Source organism: Phoca vitulina, unplaced genomic scaffold (genome assembly GCF_004348235.1).
Source record: "Phoca vitulina isolate PV1807 unplaced genomic scaffold, GSC_HSeal_1.0 scaffold21, whole genome shotgun sequence".
NCBI lineage: Eukaryota > Metazoa > Chordata > Mammalia > Carnivora > Phocidae > Phoca > Phoca vitulina.
The window spans coordinates 3156703-3174313 of NW_022589724.1; the positions used below are offsets into that span (position 1 = coordinate 3156703).

The window sequence follows — 17611 nt, forward strand, 5'->3', positions numbered from 1 at the left end:
AAAACAGAACAAACGGACAGGAACTTTAAAATAATACCAATAAATCAGGAAAAAACAAGAATGACAAAAAGCCAAGTAAAAACCCCAACAGAGCTAAGAAAAGAATAGAGCTGATGAAATTAAAACTCAAAAGAGTTAAATAAAACATACAGCAAAGTAGAAGATGTTCAGAGATAGAGGACAGATTGAGAAGCTCCCTTCGTTTAAAGGAGGCTGTAGGAGAGAAGAGAAAAACGGGAGGTAACAAATAGTAACAGCACTTCCCAGACCTGAAGGAAAAACACCCAGTCTTCAGATCAAAGAGTACACTAAGTCTCAAGAAGCAGGTAATAACCAAACCTACATTAGGATACACCTTGATCTGCAACACCACAAAAGTTAAGGAGAAAACAGTAAAACTGCAGAGAATAGACTACCTACCAGGAGGGCTCAGTGACAGCAGATTTTTCCATTACTAACAATGAGTCCAGAAGACGACAGTATAATACGTTTCTTCAAAGTCCAGTGGCCATGGTTTTTAACAACTCAAACTGAGTGGTCAAGCCTGGTGTTTTGGCCAGCTCTTGAGAAATCAAAGCCTCCTAATAATTTGCCTGGCATTCTCATTATTTATAACCTTACAAACACCTTCTCAGGGAAGGTAGGAGTAGCCCAAAAGGGAATTTAAGCACCTACCACTCTGGCTGGCAACACATCCTTGTGACTAAGTAATGTCACCTGAGAGATACACAGAGTCCTGGAAATACCAACCGTTTCAATATCTAGCATAAAACATTTAAAACTGGGCATTTTAAACAGGCAAAAAATATTTCATACACTCAATTTTGTTCCATTCAGCCACAGAAAGTCAAAAGTGGGATGTTTCTCCATAAGAACTTATAAAAGATCTTTAAAACTTCCCATCCAAATATTCAATAAAGGGGCTATATTTCAATGACAGGAGATAACAAATAGCAACATACACATTTCATAAATGGGGACTCTTATTGTAACATGTTTTGAACCCTAAGAAGTTCCTTGGGATTTATAAAAGCCTTTTCTTGACCTATGAGACCAAAAGTCTGATGATATGCAAGAAAATCTTCAAATCTGTGTTTTATTTATGTGTCAATTTTAGAGTCTATTTACAACAAAATCCATTTTACTTTTTATTTTTATTTTTTATTTGACAGAGACACATAGCGAGAGAGGGAACACAAACAGGGGGAGTGGGAGAAGGAGAAGCAGGCTTCCTGCGACGCAGGGAGCCCAATGCGGGGCTCGATCCCAGGACCCTGGGATCATGACCTGAGCTGAAGGCAGATGCTTAACGACCGAGCCACCCAGGTGCCCCAACAAAATCCATTTTAAACATACACACTTAGCAAAAAAAAAAAAAAAAGATCTAAATGTATGTTGACAGTAAAATGGTAAGTTACTGCACATTCATGTAACAAAATATTGTAGATCAAATGTACTGGATGGATCACAGCCAATCATACTCACATCCCATATTTATTAACATTGTTACTGAAACACAGCCACACCCATTCATTTATATGTTCTCTGTTGCTGCTTTCCTATTGCCAGGGCATTGCTGAATAGTTCTGACAAGAGACTTTATATGGCATGAAAAACCTAAAATATTTACTATCTAATTCTTTAGAGAAAGCAGTTTGCTTAAGCCCTGGTATAGAGAAACAAAAATGAAATAAATTTCTGAATCAACATGAATGACTCACAAATGATGATGACAGTCAAATCACAAAAAATACATATAGTACTATCCCTTTTATATAAAATTCTTAAAATACGCAAAACAAAATTGTATTGTTTACAAATGCACATAAAATTTTTAATAAAAAGGCAAGGAAATGATTAACACATGTAAAAAACAAAACCCCAGGCTCAAAATGGTGTCACTTAGGTGAAGGCCCCAAGTCAGCAAACCAAGACTTAATACCTAACTGCAGTTTCAGCCCCCCAGAAATGTAACCTTTAACCAGTCAACACAGGAACTTTCTGATCAGCACAAAGAAAAATTTACTGATAGACCCCTTCTATTCCCCTTGGGAGGGCCACCCTGCCTAAATGATGGATTCTTTGGTAATAATTTCCTTTTTCCCATTCCCTATCTACTTATAAAAACCTTTCCTTTTCGGGGCGCCTGGGTGGCTCAGTCGTTAAGCGTCTGCCTTCGGCTCAGGTCATGATCCCAGGGTCCTGGGATTGAGCCCCGCATCGGGCTCCCTGCTCAGCGGGAAGCCTGCTTCTCCCTCTCCCTCTGCCCCTGCTCGTGTTCCCTCTCTAGCTGTCTCTCTCTCTCTGTCAAATAAACAAAAAAAAAACAAAAAAAAAAACCTTTCCTTTTCTATAGCCCTTGAGAGCTCCCCTCTACTCACCAGATGGAATGCTGCCCAATTAGTGAATCAATTAATAAAGTCAATTAGATCTTTAAAATTTACTAAGTTGAATTTTTGTTATTTAACACACAAAAGTGATCTCTGGGGTGTGTAGGAAAAGTAACTGTAGAGGGTACACAAGGTGTGTGCTGATGACGTTCTACTTCTGAACCTGGAGATAGGTTAAATGGATGTTCAGTTTATACTTAGACTCTTTAAACTATATAAATGTTTCATACATACATACGTTTATTTTTATCATATGTGAAAAGTTTAAAAAAACTAGAAAAATACCAAAATGTTAACAGGCAATAGAACAATTATTTTCTTATATTGATATTAGATTTTTAAAAATCTGTATTTCTATAAAATCTAGATTTCTATAAAAAATTTTAACAGGCATACCAGTAAGAACATAGCATGAGAATACTTTTTTAAATTAAAGTGAAATATTCCAAACTATGCTAGAACCTTTAGTCTCTTGAAGAGCTATATATAAGAGCTATATCATATAAGAGCTAAAGAATAACTAATACAAACACTAGCATCTTAGAAAAATTTCCTTAAATCCAAGAACTTAAAAATTCTACTCTGGTTAGCTCTAACGAAGCCCAAAACAAAATACAAAGGCTTGTACTTATTAACAAGTGCATTCTTCTAAACGTAGATAGAATTTCTTTTCTTGCTAGACCTATAGCAACATTAATAAAGAAAGCTCCCAAAGAAAGTTTATACCATCTAATTTTTCAAATCTGTAGCTTAAAGGAAAAAAACAAAAGCTAAAAATTCTCATCACAATACAATGGGAATTTATGAAAGAAAAAAAACGCCAGTTAGGTTTACACAAATTCTGAAAGAGAATTTAGGGTATTTCCCAAATCTAACTTTCTTTGACTCTTTGTTTTAATTTTTAAATTTTTAAATTTTATTTACTCATTTATTTGGTTGGGGGAGGTAGATAGGAAAAAAAATTAAAGTTGAAGAATACAAAAACTATTACCTCTTTCTTAGATGTTCTGCTTCTCCTTTCTCTAAAGTGAGCAGAAAATAAAGAAGACTGTAGCAACAAGAAGCCAGAAATGGCAGGAGAGTCTCACTAAGTACACACGTATGATCCAGGAGCTTACAGATAACACCCAAAACACAGCCAGCTGTACTGTCAGGAATTACAGTCAACCCAACCTAGGCAGAGAAAAATGAGATTAATGACCTCTTCACAACAGTCCTCTCTCCTGGATAAAACCAAACCCCATTGACTGGAGAGTTAACCTAACATCACTTCTACTGAAAAACAGTACATACATAATACATGCCACCTGCCATACCTTAAGGTCCTGTTTTCCCTTAAGCATTTAATTACTACATTAAATAACTTTGAAAGCATGCCAACTCAAGAAATACTATTAACTTAATCCACTGCCTCCCCTCCATGACAAAGTCTACTAAAATTTTCAAGACATTACAATTTCTGATGGTCAGAAATACCATCATTTAAAAGGATTATTTCATGGCCCCCCCCAAATCTTGATACCAACAATCACATTTACATGATCTTTATTAGATTCTTCAGACTAGAAAACTCTAGTATCTGGCACCACCTCCACCCCAGGTAATTAAATGTACAAACCAGAGTTCATTTTACAATTACCCTTCCCCTTCCCTTAATTTAGCTACTCATTCAGACATGACTAAGTGAAACACCCAGGGGTAAGACATCACTATACTGAACACCTGACTGCTTCACTGCCCCAAAACCTCGATAAGGGACATCACGGTATATGTATTCATTTGGACTCTACTGTAAACTGTCATTAAGGTGGACTCTAACTTATAACTGTTACGTGTGCACAGTTTAAATCTCCTGGGAACTACTGTTGAGTCATCACTGAAGTCTGCAGGCTCTGATCAGGCTGTCTGAATATAGTGGCCAAGAATGACTATTGTGTTGATCTTTTAACTAGAATAATGAATGCAGTCAAAGGAGGACATAAATATCTGGAGGGGAGGTGAAAAGAAAAAAGGTAGGGATCCTTAGAGACACAACACATAAGGACTGGAAGTTCGACAGTCGAGAGAAAAGAGTACTGGGAATTCAAAACAGTATCCTTCCAACTTAAGGGAAATAACATTTTAAAGGAGAAAAGGGGGTTGGAATGTGCCTATAAAATGACCCGAACAAGTGAGAGTGCCTAGAAGATAAAATGTGGGAGCCGTCCCTTGCACTATACATAATTATAATAAGCCAGAGATCCAAGTATAAATGTTGGAGGAAGCTAAAAAGCAAAAACCCAGGCATACCCAATGGAAACAAGGAACACCAACTGTCCAGAAGACAAAATAGTCTCAAGGCTGAGCTCGCTGCTTCTAGTGACCAGGCCTTGAGCCAACTGTTAGGATACATCCCTACTTTAGAACCCAAATCTTTAAGGTGTAAATTAGACCCCCAGTCTGGATTCTGGATTCCCAATACACCAATACCAAGTACATGTTAATTAAAGCATTACAAGTCAGAAGAACCTAAGGTATAATTTTAAAGCCCTTCATTGCAGATGGAGAAAGTAAGGTCCTGGAAAAGGGGGAATTTCCCAAGGTTACAGAATTAATAAGTAACAGCCAGGAAAAACATCAAGATTTCCCAGTTCTTGTCACAGCATCATGCTACGAGGCCATGGAATTATTAAGCTTAGAATTCTGGACACACACTCTCTCCTTGCCTATGGCAAACCCACTATTAACCAAGGATTCTCTATGATTTTTTCAGTAGCAAAACAAAACAAAACAAAAAAATGTAAGTATATTTACCAAATGCTTACTGATGGCACTCTGCAGGATGTCAAAGCTCTGGCTTCGGGCAGGGATAACCAATAAACTGTGACAAACTGTCTGTCAGAAAAGGAGAAAACCAGTAACCAAATCGGGACATTTTAGGTCAGAAACAAGCTCTACAGACTTTTTTTTAACCTACTTGCCCTACATAGAACAGGAAACTTAACAAAAAATTACTTTGAAGATACAAATGTCAAAGGTAAAACAATCGAGTCTCATATATGGGCTAATTTTCCAAACAATTCATTAATTAAACATTTACTGGACATTGAGCTAGTCCTATCAGGTGCCAGGCACAGGAATGAAAGACTGAGGAACTCCTCTCTCACAGCCCTAAAAAAGTAGCTTCAATCCACCAAGGTAGAGACCGTATTTCTACTATAAGTACTAAAAGAGAAAGATCTGAATGATGTGAACGAAGGGCTGACAAAAGCCTTTTTTCCATTTGGTAGAAAAATGTACCATAGAAAAACACTTATGATCCAGAAACTGCTAATATCCTGTTCAAATTAATTATAATGCTGCCTCCTATTCCCCAAAGGTAAAAGGAAGAGAACAGTCCACAGGAAAAGAAAATATAAGGAAAGTGGGGGTCAAATCCTTAGTATTTTTAATTTTCTAAGTTCTCAAGGAAACAGGAGGAAAGGACAACATCAAGTCCTTCAGAGACATCATTACACAATTCCAGAAGCAGATGGAATGCAGTGCCAGAAGTGAAATATGTGAAAGAATCACATAGAAAGACAAAGACAAAGCTGGTGGAAATAAGAATATCACTCTAGAGCACTGGGTGTTGTGTAAGACTGATGAATCACAGACCTGTACCCCTGAAACAAATAATACATTGTATGTTAATTTAAAAAATTAAAAAATAAAAAATAAAAAAAGAGTATCACTCTAGCAAGAGGACAGTCAAACTAAATTCAAGGAAACTGTCAATCAACCCTGAAAAATCAACAGCTCTATGCATTATTTCTCTATAAAACCTCTTATAAATTAATAGCACCCAGTTTTCACATGGCAATTTTTATTTTCTTTTATGCTTAAGTAACAATGTAAAAACATATTTCTAATGCCATCGTCCTACTTCAAAACAGTGAATATTTTCATTAATAAAGGATAAATCACATTTGAAAAGGCCCATTTGCTAATAAATGACCATTTAATCCCTTCCTTTCCACCACCCCTTTCCCTTCCAGAGCAATTGGGTTGGGCTGAATCAGGTAAACATCAGCACTGGAGTAGGTAGGAGAGATACAGTGACCCAGGGAAGGCCATTCATGAATAAATAGAGGCAGACTGTCCCCAATGAGTTGGGAGTTCAAATGGGGTCAGGAAGATGCCTGCATGGACAGGGGTGGAACCAAAAGGAGATTAATTATAGACAAAGAAATTGATCAAGTAAATTATATTAAGTATAATGGAAGCCAAGATTCTCACCTTCAGAAAAGGCAGGTACAAGAGGAAAAGAAGACAACTAGAATGAACCCTGGTGTTAAATTGCTGATTTCTGTCCATGACAGTCTGGGAGCACCAAGGTCCAATAGTGATGACCACACCCAGAGTCCTTAAGTTGGTTTCAAAATACCATTCTCCACTTAACAGAAAACTGGGCTTCTTTAAAAAAATACCTGATTGCAGGGCTGGGACAGGGAAAATTAAGTATAAATCTGGAACAATCTGTGGTACAAGAAAGTAAAAGGAAGTACTAAAAAAAAAATGAGCACATGTCAAAAGAACAAAACAGCCACTAAATTTTATAGTGACTCACTGAGTAAAATAGGAAACCATACTAACACAAATAAATAAAGACTAATAAAAAATGACTGGGATTAACACTGTTTCAAAATATCTCCTCATAAATTATTAATCACAAAGGAGAAAAAGTAAAGAGTGGAGAAGTGGGGCAGACAGCACTTAATCAAGAGATCAAAGCGAGGATCTATCTAATGGGACAAATTGAAACCAAGCATGACCTGACAGGATGCAATTAGAAAACCACAGCAACACTTGTGTCATATTCCTACCAAATTTGTAAAGCCTGAATCTAACCATGAGGGAACACAAACCCAAATGGAAGGAAAATTTTACAAAATAACTGTCCCAATGTTCTTCAAAGTATCAAGGTCAACAAAAGACCAGGAAAGACTGAGGAACTATACCAAATTGAAGGAGATGAAACAGACATTACAACTGAATGCTATGAATAATTTGGAGTGTTTTCTTTTGCTATTCCCAACTTGATCTATAGATTCAATGCAAATCCAATCAAAATCCCAGCAGAGCATGTGACTCTTGGATCTCAAGGTCATGAGGTTCAAGCCGCTCATTGGGCACAGAGCTTACTTTAAAAAAACAACAACAAATTATTGGGACAACTGGCAAAATAGGATTGAGGTTTGAGGATTAAATGACAGTAACATACCAATCTCAATTTCCTGATTTTGATGACTAGATTATAGTTCTATAACCGGAATGCTTGTTTGTAAGACCTACAAACTAAAGTATGGGCTATGGGCATTATGTCAAACAGTCCATAAAGTTCTTTGGGGGCGCCTGGGTGGCTCAGTCGGTTAATGGTCTGCCTTCGGCTCGGGTCATGGTCCCACGGTCCTGGGACTGAGCCCCACGCTGGGCTCCCAGCTCAGAAGGGAGCCTGCCTGGCAGTCTCTCAACAATCATCAACCAATACTACAAAAGGTAAAAACGAGACAAGACAGCCCACCTCTCTTAAACCAAACAACATAATGACATGACAGAATTAGCAGATAAGAACTTTAAAACAACTATTACTTCAAATACGTTTAAGATAAAGAAGGGGCGCCTGGCTGGCTCAGTTAGTAGCGCATGTGACTCTTGATCCTGGGGTTGTGGGTTCGAGCCCCATGTTGGGTATAGGGGTCACTTGAAAAAAAAGTTAAAGAAAAAAGAGATAAAAAATACATTATCTAAACTTTAAAAAATTCACTTGTTGGTCTTTGTTCATAAATGACATGAACTGGCTATGTAGAAAATCTTTAACAACTGACAAAAAAAATTCCTGGAACTAATAAGTAATTATAGCAAGGTTACAGGATACAATGTGAATATATTAAAGTCCATCACATTCCAAATACCAGCAATGAACAAGTAGAATTTGAAATTAAATTTATATTAGCACCCCAAAAACCAGAAATACTTAGATATAAACCTAACAAAATATGTACAAGATCTGTATGAGGAAAACTACAAAAATCTGATGAATGAAATCGAAGAATTAAATAAACGGAGGTATTTCATGTTCATGGGAAAGATTCAATAATGTCATGATGTCAGTTCTTCCCAACTTGATCTATAGATTCAATGCAAATCCAATCAAAATCCCAGTAAATCATTTTGTGGTATCAACAAATTGATTCTAAAATTTATTTAGACAGGAAAAAACCCAGGAACAGCCAATACAATATTAAAGGAAAAGAACAAAGTTAAGAGACTGACACTACCCAACTTCATAAATTACTATACAGCTACAGTAATCAAGATACTACAATACTGGTCAAAGAACAGAGATTAATGGAACAGAATAGAGAACCCAGCAACAGACCCACCTAGTCAAGTGATCTCTGACAATGAAACAAAGACCTTTCAATAAATGGTGCTTCAACAATCTGTATGCAAATAAATCTAGACTCTTCACAACAATTAACTCAGAATGGATAACAGACCTAAATGTAAAATGCAAAATACAAAACTATAACTGGCTTAGAAGATAACACAGGAGGAAAAACCTAAATGACCTTAAGTATGGTGATGACCTTTTAGATACAACACCAAAGGCACAATGCCGGGAAGAAAGAAATGGTAAGCTGGACTTCATTAAAATTAAAAAATTCTGCTCTGCAAAAGATAATGTCAAGAGTATGAACAGACAAGCCACAGAACTGGGAGAAAATCTTCACAAAAGACCTATCTGATGAAGTACTGTTACCCAAAATATTCAAAGAACACTTAAAACTCAACAAGAAAACAACCCAATTAAAATATGGGCCAAAGACCATAACAGATACCTCACCAAAGAGATATGGCTAATAAACATGAAAATATGCTCCACATCATATGTTATTAGGGAAATCAAAATTAGATAATGAAATGCTACACACCTATTAGAATGGCCAAAATCTAAAACACTGACGCCAAATGCGGGCAAGGATCTAGAGCAACAGAAACTCATTCACTGCTGGTAGGATTGCAAAATGGTACAACCACTTTAGAAGACACTGTGTTGTTTCTTAGAAAATTAAATGCACTCTTACCATATGATCCAGCAACCATTTCCTTGGTATTTACCCAAAGGAGTTGAAAACACGTCTACACAAAAACCTACACATGGATGTTTATAAACCTATACAGCTTTATTCATAATTACCAAAATGTGGAAGCAAAAAAGATGTTCTTCAGTCGGTGAACACATAAACTGGTACATCAATGCAATCTTTATTCAGCATTAAAAAGCAGTGAGCTATGAAGCCACAAAAAAACATGGAATAATCTTAAAGAATATTACTAAGTGAAAGTAACAGCCAATATAAAAAGGCTATATCCTGTACAGTTCCAAATACAGGACATTCTGGAAAAGGCAAAACTACAGACAGTAAAAAAAAAAAGAAGAAAATCAGTGGTTGTCAGGCATTGGGGAACACGGAGATGAGCAGGCACAGCACATAGGATTTTAGGGCAATAAAGACACTCTGTATGAGATTAATGGATAATATGGCATTATACATTTGTCCAGATCCATAAAATGTGTAACACCAAGAGTGGGCCATAATGTAAACTCTGGACTTTGGGTAATTACTTCAATATAGAATCTTAAATTAATTGTAACAAATGTACCACTCTGGTGGGGGATGTTGATAATGGAGGAGTCTATGCATGTGTGGGGGGAGGGATTGTATAGGGGAAATACCTGTTCCTTCACTTCTATTTTTCTGTGTAATTAGAATTGTTCTAAAAAAAATCTTAATTAAAAAAAAAAAATCTTTGGTTGGATTTAAGAGATTAGATAATGCAGAAAAAATCAGTGAACTTGAAGACACAGCATACTTTCTGAAGAGACAGTGGAAAGGGTGTTTAAAAAAAGTCTCAAAGGCCTACAGGAAAATGTCAAGAATCTAACATACATGTAATTGGAGTCCAAAAAAGGGACCCAAAACATTTTTTTGAAGGAATGACCGACACTTTTTCCCAACACAATAAATTATATGCCTAAAAAAACATTCAACCAGGGCGCCTGGGTGGCTCAGTTGGTTAAGCGGCTACCTTTGGCTCAGGTCATGATCCCAGGGTCCTGGGATCGAGTCCCGCATCGGGCTCCCTGCTCAGCGGGGAGCCTGCTTCTCCCTCTCCCTGCCTCTCTGCCTACTTGTGCTGTCAAATAAATAAAATCTTAAAAAAAAAAAAAAAAAAGAAAAAAACATTCAGCTAACATTAAGCTATTAAAAAAAGAAAGAAAGAAAGAAAAAAAAAGGACGCCTGGGTTAAGTGTCTGCCTTTGGCTCGGGTCATGATTCCAGGGTCCTGGGATCAAGCCCCGCATCCGGCTCCTTGCTCAGCAGGGATCCTGCTTCTCCCTCTGCCGGCTACTCCCCCTACTTGTGCATGCACGCACTCTCTCTCTCTGACAAATAAATAAATCTTAAGTAAATAAATAAATAACACCAAGGCATTAATACAATCGAGCTGCTGAAGAAAGTGATAAAAGGATTATCCTGAAAACATGTAGAGAAAAAAAAAGATATTACATACAGAAAAACTAACGTAAGAATGACCTTATAAAATATTACACATTATATTACGATATGAGTATAGTATAATTTGAAGGTAGGCTGTCTTAAGTTAAAGACCAAACACCTAAAAACATAAAAAAGAGAAGCACAGCTAATATGCCACGGTGGAGATAAAATGGAATGCTAAAAATACTCAAACTATGAAAACAATGAATCATGGTATCTTACTACAACAGGATACCACAGCAATGAAAACAATGAATGACTGCTTACATATTAACATATAACTTTTATTTTTTAAATTTATTTAAATTCAATTAATTAACATATAGTGTATTATTAGTTTCAGAGGTAGAGTTCACGGATTCATCAGTCTTATGTAACACCCAGTGCTCATTAGATCATGTGCCCTCCTTAATAACATACATAACTTAAAGAGTGTACTAAATAAAAAGCAAATCACTGAAAAATATTTCACTTTTTAAAAGTTTAATACAATGTAAATCTAAACCATACAGTTTGGAGTTATGTGCTAATATGGTAAAACAATAAAGAAACAAGAGTATGATAAACAAAATTTAAAACAGTGTTAACTCTGAAGGCAAAGGGGAAACGTACACAGGGTTTTCAAAAATAAAAATGTTCAGGGGCACCTGGGTGGCTCAGTTGGTTAAGTGTCTAACTCTTGATTTCAATTCAGGTCATGATCTCACGGGTCATGGGATCAAGCCCCATGTCAGGCTCCACACTCAGCGGTAAGTCTGCTTGAGGATTCTCTCCCTCTGCCCCTCCCCCGACTCTCTAAAATAAAATGTTTAAAAAATAAAAAATAATAAAAGTGTTCTATTTCTTAAACTGGATTTATGTTTTATTACTATTATTCAAAGATTATCCATGTTAAAAAACATTCTTTTACAACCATCCAATATTTTTGTAAATGACAACATTAACCTTAAAACCTTTCAGTGGCTCTGGAATAGAAGTCTCCATTTGTAAAAGGTATCTCTGTACAGAGATTCCTGTTTCCTTTATGATTCTTCCGTGTTAACTAGAGTTTCCATCATTAACAGGAAGGTCACACAATTCTTCCTTCAGTGCTCAGAAGGAATAAACACAAAGATACTAAATGAAAATGGCAAGGTCCAGATTAGCAGATAAAGTATGTTACTTCTATAAAAGAAAACCAAAATAATATACTCAGTCACTTGTGTAGATAGAAGATATCTGAAAGAATATATTTAGAAACTGGGAAGAAAAAAGGGTTGCTGAGAGGGAATGGAAGAAGACTTTTTATTATCTCCATTCTGAATTGTACTTTGTGAATAATACCTACTAAAAAAATGTCTGATTTTCTTTTTTTTTTTTAATCACTTTGGTCTAGGCAGGTAAAACTACAAAACAAATGAGCAATCCCACTGTCCTAATAACTTGTTCAAGTGAAATAATTAAAAATAAAATTATGCATTAAGGATGTGAAAAACTGTGTATTTCAAATATTTTTACATGAAAAGGCCAACTTAAATAACAAAATCTATCCAAAAGAAAATTGCAATCTTCGCTTAAGAACTTCAAAAACGAAAATGTGTCTTTCAGATTTTTCCTAATTATGTCTTAACATTTCAAAGACAGCAACCTGGAAGTTTAAATACACATCCTTGCCAAATGTTACTTCAGAAATACAGCTGATAACATTTTTATGACAATTATATGTTGGCTTTACACAGACAATGTGCTTATGAAAAATTTAAATTATCAGATAAAGGTTATATGACTTGTCCAAGTTGCAAAACTAGACAATGGCAAACCTATGCCTGGAATAGGGAGCCCACTAATCCCCATACAGTGCTTTCTCAAATACATCATAATGGTTTAAATACATTAGATACAGTCTGTCCTTTAAAACTACTCTTACTGGGGCCCTGCGTGGCTCAGTCAGTTAAGAGTCTGCCTTCAGCACAGGTCATGATCCCAGGGTCCTGGGATCGAGCCCCCCATCAGGCTCCCTCATCAGCAGGGCATCTGCTTCTCCCTCTCATGTTGCCCCTCCCCCTGCTCATGCTTGCACTCTCTCTCTCTCTCAAATAAAAATAAAATCTTTAAAAAAATAATTTTTTTAAAATTTAAAAAATAGGGGCACCTGGGTGGCTCAGTTGGTTAAGCAACTGCCTTTGGCTCAGGTCATGATCCTGGAGTCCCGGGATCGAGTCCTGCATCGGGCTCCCTGCTAAGCAGGGACTCTGCTTCTCCCTCTGACCCTCCTCCCTCTCATGCTGTCTCTCATTCTCTCTCTCTCAAATAAATAAATAAAATCTTTAAAAAAATAAAAAATAAAAAAAAAATCTTAAAAAAATAAATAAATAAAATAAAATTTAAAAAATAAAACACAACAACAAACTCTTACTATTGTTGCAAACACAACCCCACCAATCCAGTATTCAAGGCCTTAACCTTAGGAGGCCTGTTTTAGCTCGCTTCATTTACTATGGAGTAGATAAAATTTCAGATGCTAAACCAATTCATTATTTCTTTTCACTTTTTAAAATCCAGTATTTTTAAGAACCTACACATAAACACACTACCAGGCACTGTGGCAATAAAGATAAATATAACTAACATACTTAAGTATTGTGATCAGATTCAAACAAAGCCAGATGAGAAGTGCATTAAATATCTAAAGAAGGTACAGTCCTAACAGGAAAAACATTAAGGATATTCAGAATAGAATGAAAGAAGTAAATAACAGATCAGTTGAATAAACTCAATTGGTATATCAACAAAACAGAAGTCGGCTGTAACTTGAATGTGGAGACTAACCTATTGAGAACAATGACAAAGAGGTTTAAAAAAAAACCTTTTGGACTACCAATTATAAACTATAAAAAAAGATTATAGTCAGTGTCCTCACCAGAGGCCTTCTGAATCATTAAAAGAAAATTAGCCTGGGGCGCCTGGGTGGCTGAGTTGGTTAGGCGACTGCCTTTGGCTCAAGTCATGATCCTGGAGTTCTGGGATCGGGTCCCGCATCGGGCTCCCTGCTTGGCAAGGAGCCTGCTTCTCCCTCCGACCCTCTCCCCTCTCATGTACTCTCTCTCTCTCTCTCATTCTCACTCTCTCAAATAAATAATCTTAAAAAAAAAAGAAAAAAAGAAAAAAAGAAAATTGGCCAGCAGAGAACATAACATCAGAATTTGCAAAAAATGCTCAAAACCAAAATTACTTGAGATGACTTAAGTGCATTCTTACCGGGTAAGCATTTTTCATGCAGGAAAGGAAACTGAAGAAATAAATAATAGAAATTAATTATTATAGAAATGTCTTAGAAAATCAAATCCTTAGTATTAATGTTTATGATATTTTTGCATATTTAGTTTACATATTTGTAACGTACGACAATTTGGCCTATTAAGGTAAAAGTTCAGCCTAATAATTCCAATTTAAAACATGTAATTTAGAATTTAGACTTGTGATTTTAATCTGATTTTTACTATAAGCAACACCAAAACTTAAGTTATAAAGATTTATCATATTTATAAAGTTTAATTTATTATATATTTAATATTTAACATTTGTGAAGGTCTGTCAGAAAATTGAACTACTTGACAATTAGTGAATATACTTAAAAGCTATTTAAATGATTTAAAATTTTAACTAAATTTGTAAAAGGAATAAAATATAACAAAGGTCCCTTTTTTTTTTTTTTTTTTTAAAGATTTTATTTATTTGACAGAGAGAGACACAGCGAGAGAGGAAACACAAGCAGGGGCAGAGGCAGAGGGAGAAGCAGGCCTCCCGCGGAGCAGGGAGCCCGATGCGGGGCTCGATCCCAGGACCCTGGGAACATGACCTGAGCTGAAGGCAGATGCTTAACGACTGAGCCACCCAGGCGCCCCCAAAGGTCCCATTTTCAAAGATAGCTTAAATTCATTATATTTATCTTAAAAATAAGATTTGTAGGTTGAACTTTAAAACTTAACGAAAGTGAGGGATTTATATTAATTTTAACAAACTATGTACTAATTCTCAAAACCAAAGGAACTACAGAATCTTTTGTTTTTTAAAAAACACCACCTCCGAGGATACCAAATCCAAGTAGTCTTACTCATCCTTCAATACCTGAGTCAAATTCTCCCTTTTCCATAGAAGCATCTATCCTATTCTATTCTATACTAGATAAAAAAAAATAAATTTGTCTCTACCATTCAAATTGCTAATTTATTCTAGTCTAGTAGTGCAACCTATAATGAAAAACACTCTTTTAGAAACTTAGATCTCCTATCCAAGATCATAAGCACTCTCAGAACATGGATCCTCTCTTACACTACTCTTTATCTCTAAGAGTACCTCCTATAAGGCAATCCTAATATATAGTAACGATTGGTGGTTGATTAACAGAATTTTAGTAATCATGAGTTTCTTTTTAAATGCACTATTTACCTCTGTTACATCCCAATGATGTAAAAACTGATCCAAGTCGGTGAGGTAAAGCAGCACAGGGGAAAGCTGTGTCTGGATGACATGAGGAACTCCTCGAAGGCTCTGGAGCCAAGTCAACTCCTCTTTTGAAAACCCTAATTTGGAAATAAAGACAATAAAAAATAAATCACAAAGCAAATGACATTCCTCCTATTTTTCAAAAACAGACGTTAACATGTACCTTCAAGTTAAATTCTTCTTCATGCTACTTTGTTTTCTTTGAATTTCTTCATTTCACATATTTTAAAAAAATGAATTGCTAGCAATGGAGGCAGTAAAATTCATACAATTATGTACACAAAGAATGTGATCTGGCCCAATATATGATACAGCAAGAAACAGGTTTTACCCCTTATATTAGGAACTTTACCACTTTTACTTTAAAAAAATGTGAAAGGCATACACTTTCCCCATACTGGTAGATTTAAAACAGCAAATCAACAAGTAAAATGATGTATGATTTCATACATATACTATCTCTATATTTTCTTATATAATAGCCCTTCAAGTGTTTTAAAACCACTCTATCCCTCCTAAACCTTTCTGGATTTTTTAAATAATACATGTGTAGTTCCTTTAACCATACCTTATACAACAAAATTTGATTCTCTTACCACCCCTATTACATTTGGTCTAACCCTCATCCACAACCTGACAGTCTCTCCTGAAAAGACAGTGCTCAGAATGATCAGAATACCGGCAATGTGGTCTGCTTTGATGTTCAGATCACTGTATTTCCAGGACACAGCTGAAAGAGTCCTCATGTAGTTTGATGGCCACATCACACTACTGACTCCTAATGAGCTTTCCAAAACCACTAAACCTTCTGACTGTACTACTATTAAAACATGAAGTCTGTGCCTCCCATCTCAAATGTGCATATCCAAAACTATCAAATAAACTCATTTATCTTGTATGCAGTCGTTATCTTGCTGTATTTAGCTCATTACCAGCACTTGTCAAGTTCTTTTTGGAGTCTGACTTAACCTATCCATTAAGTTTCCTAACTTCAAGTCTTCAGAAAATTTCAAATAATCTCATCTTCATCATTTAAATATAAAACAGAAATGCTGAAATAGTACAATCATTTAAAACAATAGTAATACTTACACAGATAGCTTACATTTATAGATTCATCTTACTAATTTTGCTTTGAGAGCTAACGGAATGTAGAAAATGGCTAATCGAAACCTGATGTACATTTCTATCAGGTGGAACATTTTAAACATGTTTAAGATGGATATTTGTTCACCAATTTTTTTAAAGTATGCAATGGGGTTTGCATCTGGCTATCTGAAAAAGTCAAGTAGGGGCTCCTGGGTGGTTCAGTCTGTTAAGTGTCTGCCTTTGGCTCAGGTCATGATCCCAGGGTCCTGCTCAGCAGGGAGCCTTCTTCTCCCTCTGCCCCTCCCCCCACTCATGCTCGCGCTCTCTCTCTCGCTCTCACTTTCAAATAAAATCTTAAAATTTTTTTGAAAAAGAGTTAAGTATAACCAATTCACTGTAAACCACGATAATAAAGTTGAGAAATAAGACCAAGAAAGAAAAATATAATCATGTGATATTCAAATAATCCCCAGAGTACGTGTACTCTAGAGAGTTTTAAACATAAATCATGTATATCCCTGCCTCAAGAACCCGACAATGGAGAGTACAAATATTCCTTCAAAGATTTTCAATTAGTCAATAAAAATCATTTCAAGATAGATTATTTATCATCTTCAAAACTTAGACCCAAACAGCTAAGACAATGTATCTTAGGAGAATTTTCATGCTAGGTTTTGCCTTTCCTTAATTTGGCAGGTGAATGTCTTTACCTGTAAGTGTTGAAAATAAGAAGCTGAAATAGTCCACATCACTCATCAACCAGTCTGTAACTGAATACTTCCATCCAGAAAATGATGATCTATAATAAACAATGGGAGAATTATTACCAGAAGTGACTGAGTTGAAGACTCTTTAGAAAAATAGCACATTATATAACAATTTTTCTTTATTGAAAACAAATCTGCATCAATAACTTAAAAACCCAGAGTATATATTCACTTTATATGTAAAGGCTCAAGTACCATAATATGGAAAATTTAACTTCTAACATATTTATATTTATGTAAAGTTTTCATAAAAAAGCATAATTGGTCCATATATATGGTATAACTTAGAAAA

General features: G+C 35.7%; 1 protein-coding gene across 2 annotated transcripts in view; it reads right to left on the reverse strand.

Moving 5' to 3' along the window:
• The window catches only part of TEX10 (testis expressed 10), a 61912-nt gene that overhangs the window by 6239 nt on the left and 38062 nt on the right, over positions 1 to 17611 (reverse strand). The window contains exons 10-13 of one of the 2 annotated variants that reach the window (XM_032418336.1): positions 17263 to 17351; positions 15407 to 15540; positions 5184 to 5264; positions 3382 to 3563 (exon numbers count right to left, since the gene is read on the reverse strand). In XM_032418336.1, coding sequence (XP_032274227.1) covers positions 3382 to 3563; positions 5184 to 5264; positions 15407 to 15540; positions 17263 to 17351 — 486 coding nt within the window. The remainder of the gene's footprint in view (positions 1 to 3381; positions 3564 to 5183; positions 5265 to 15406; positions 15541 to 17262; positions 17352 to 17611) is intronic. The other variant, XM_032418337.1, reaches the window with a different exon arrangement.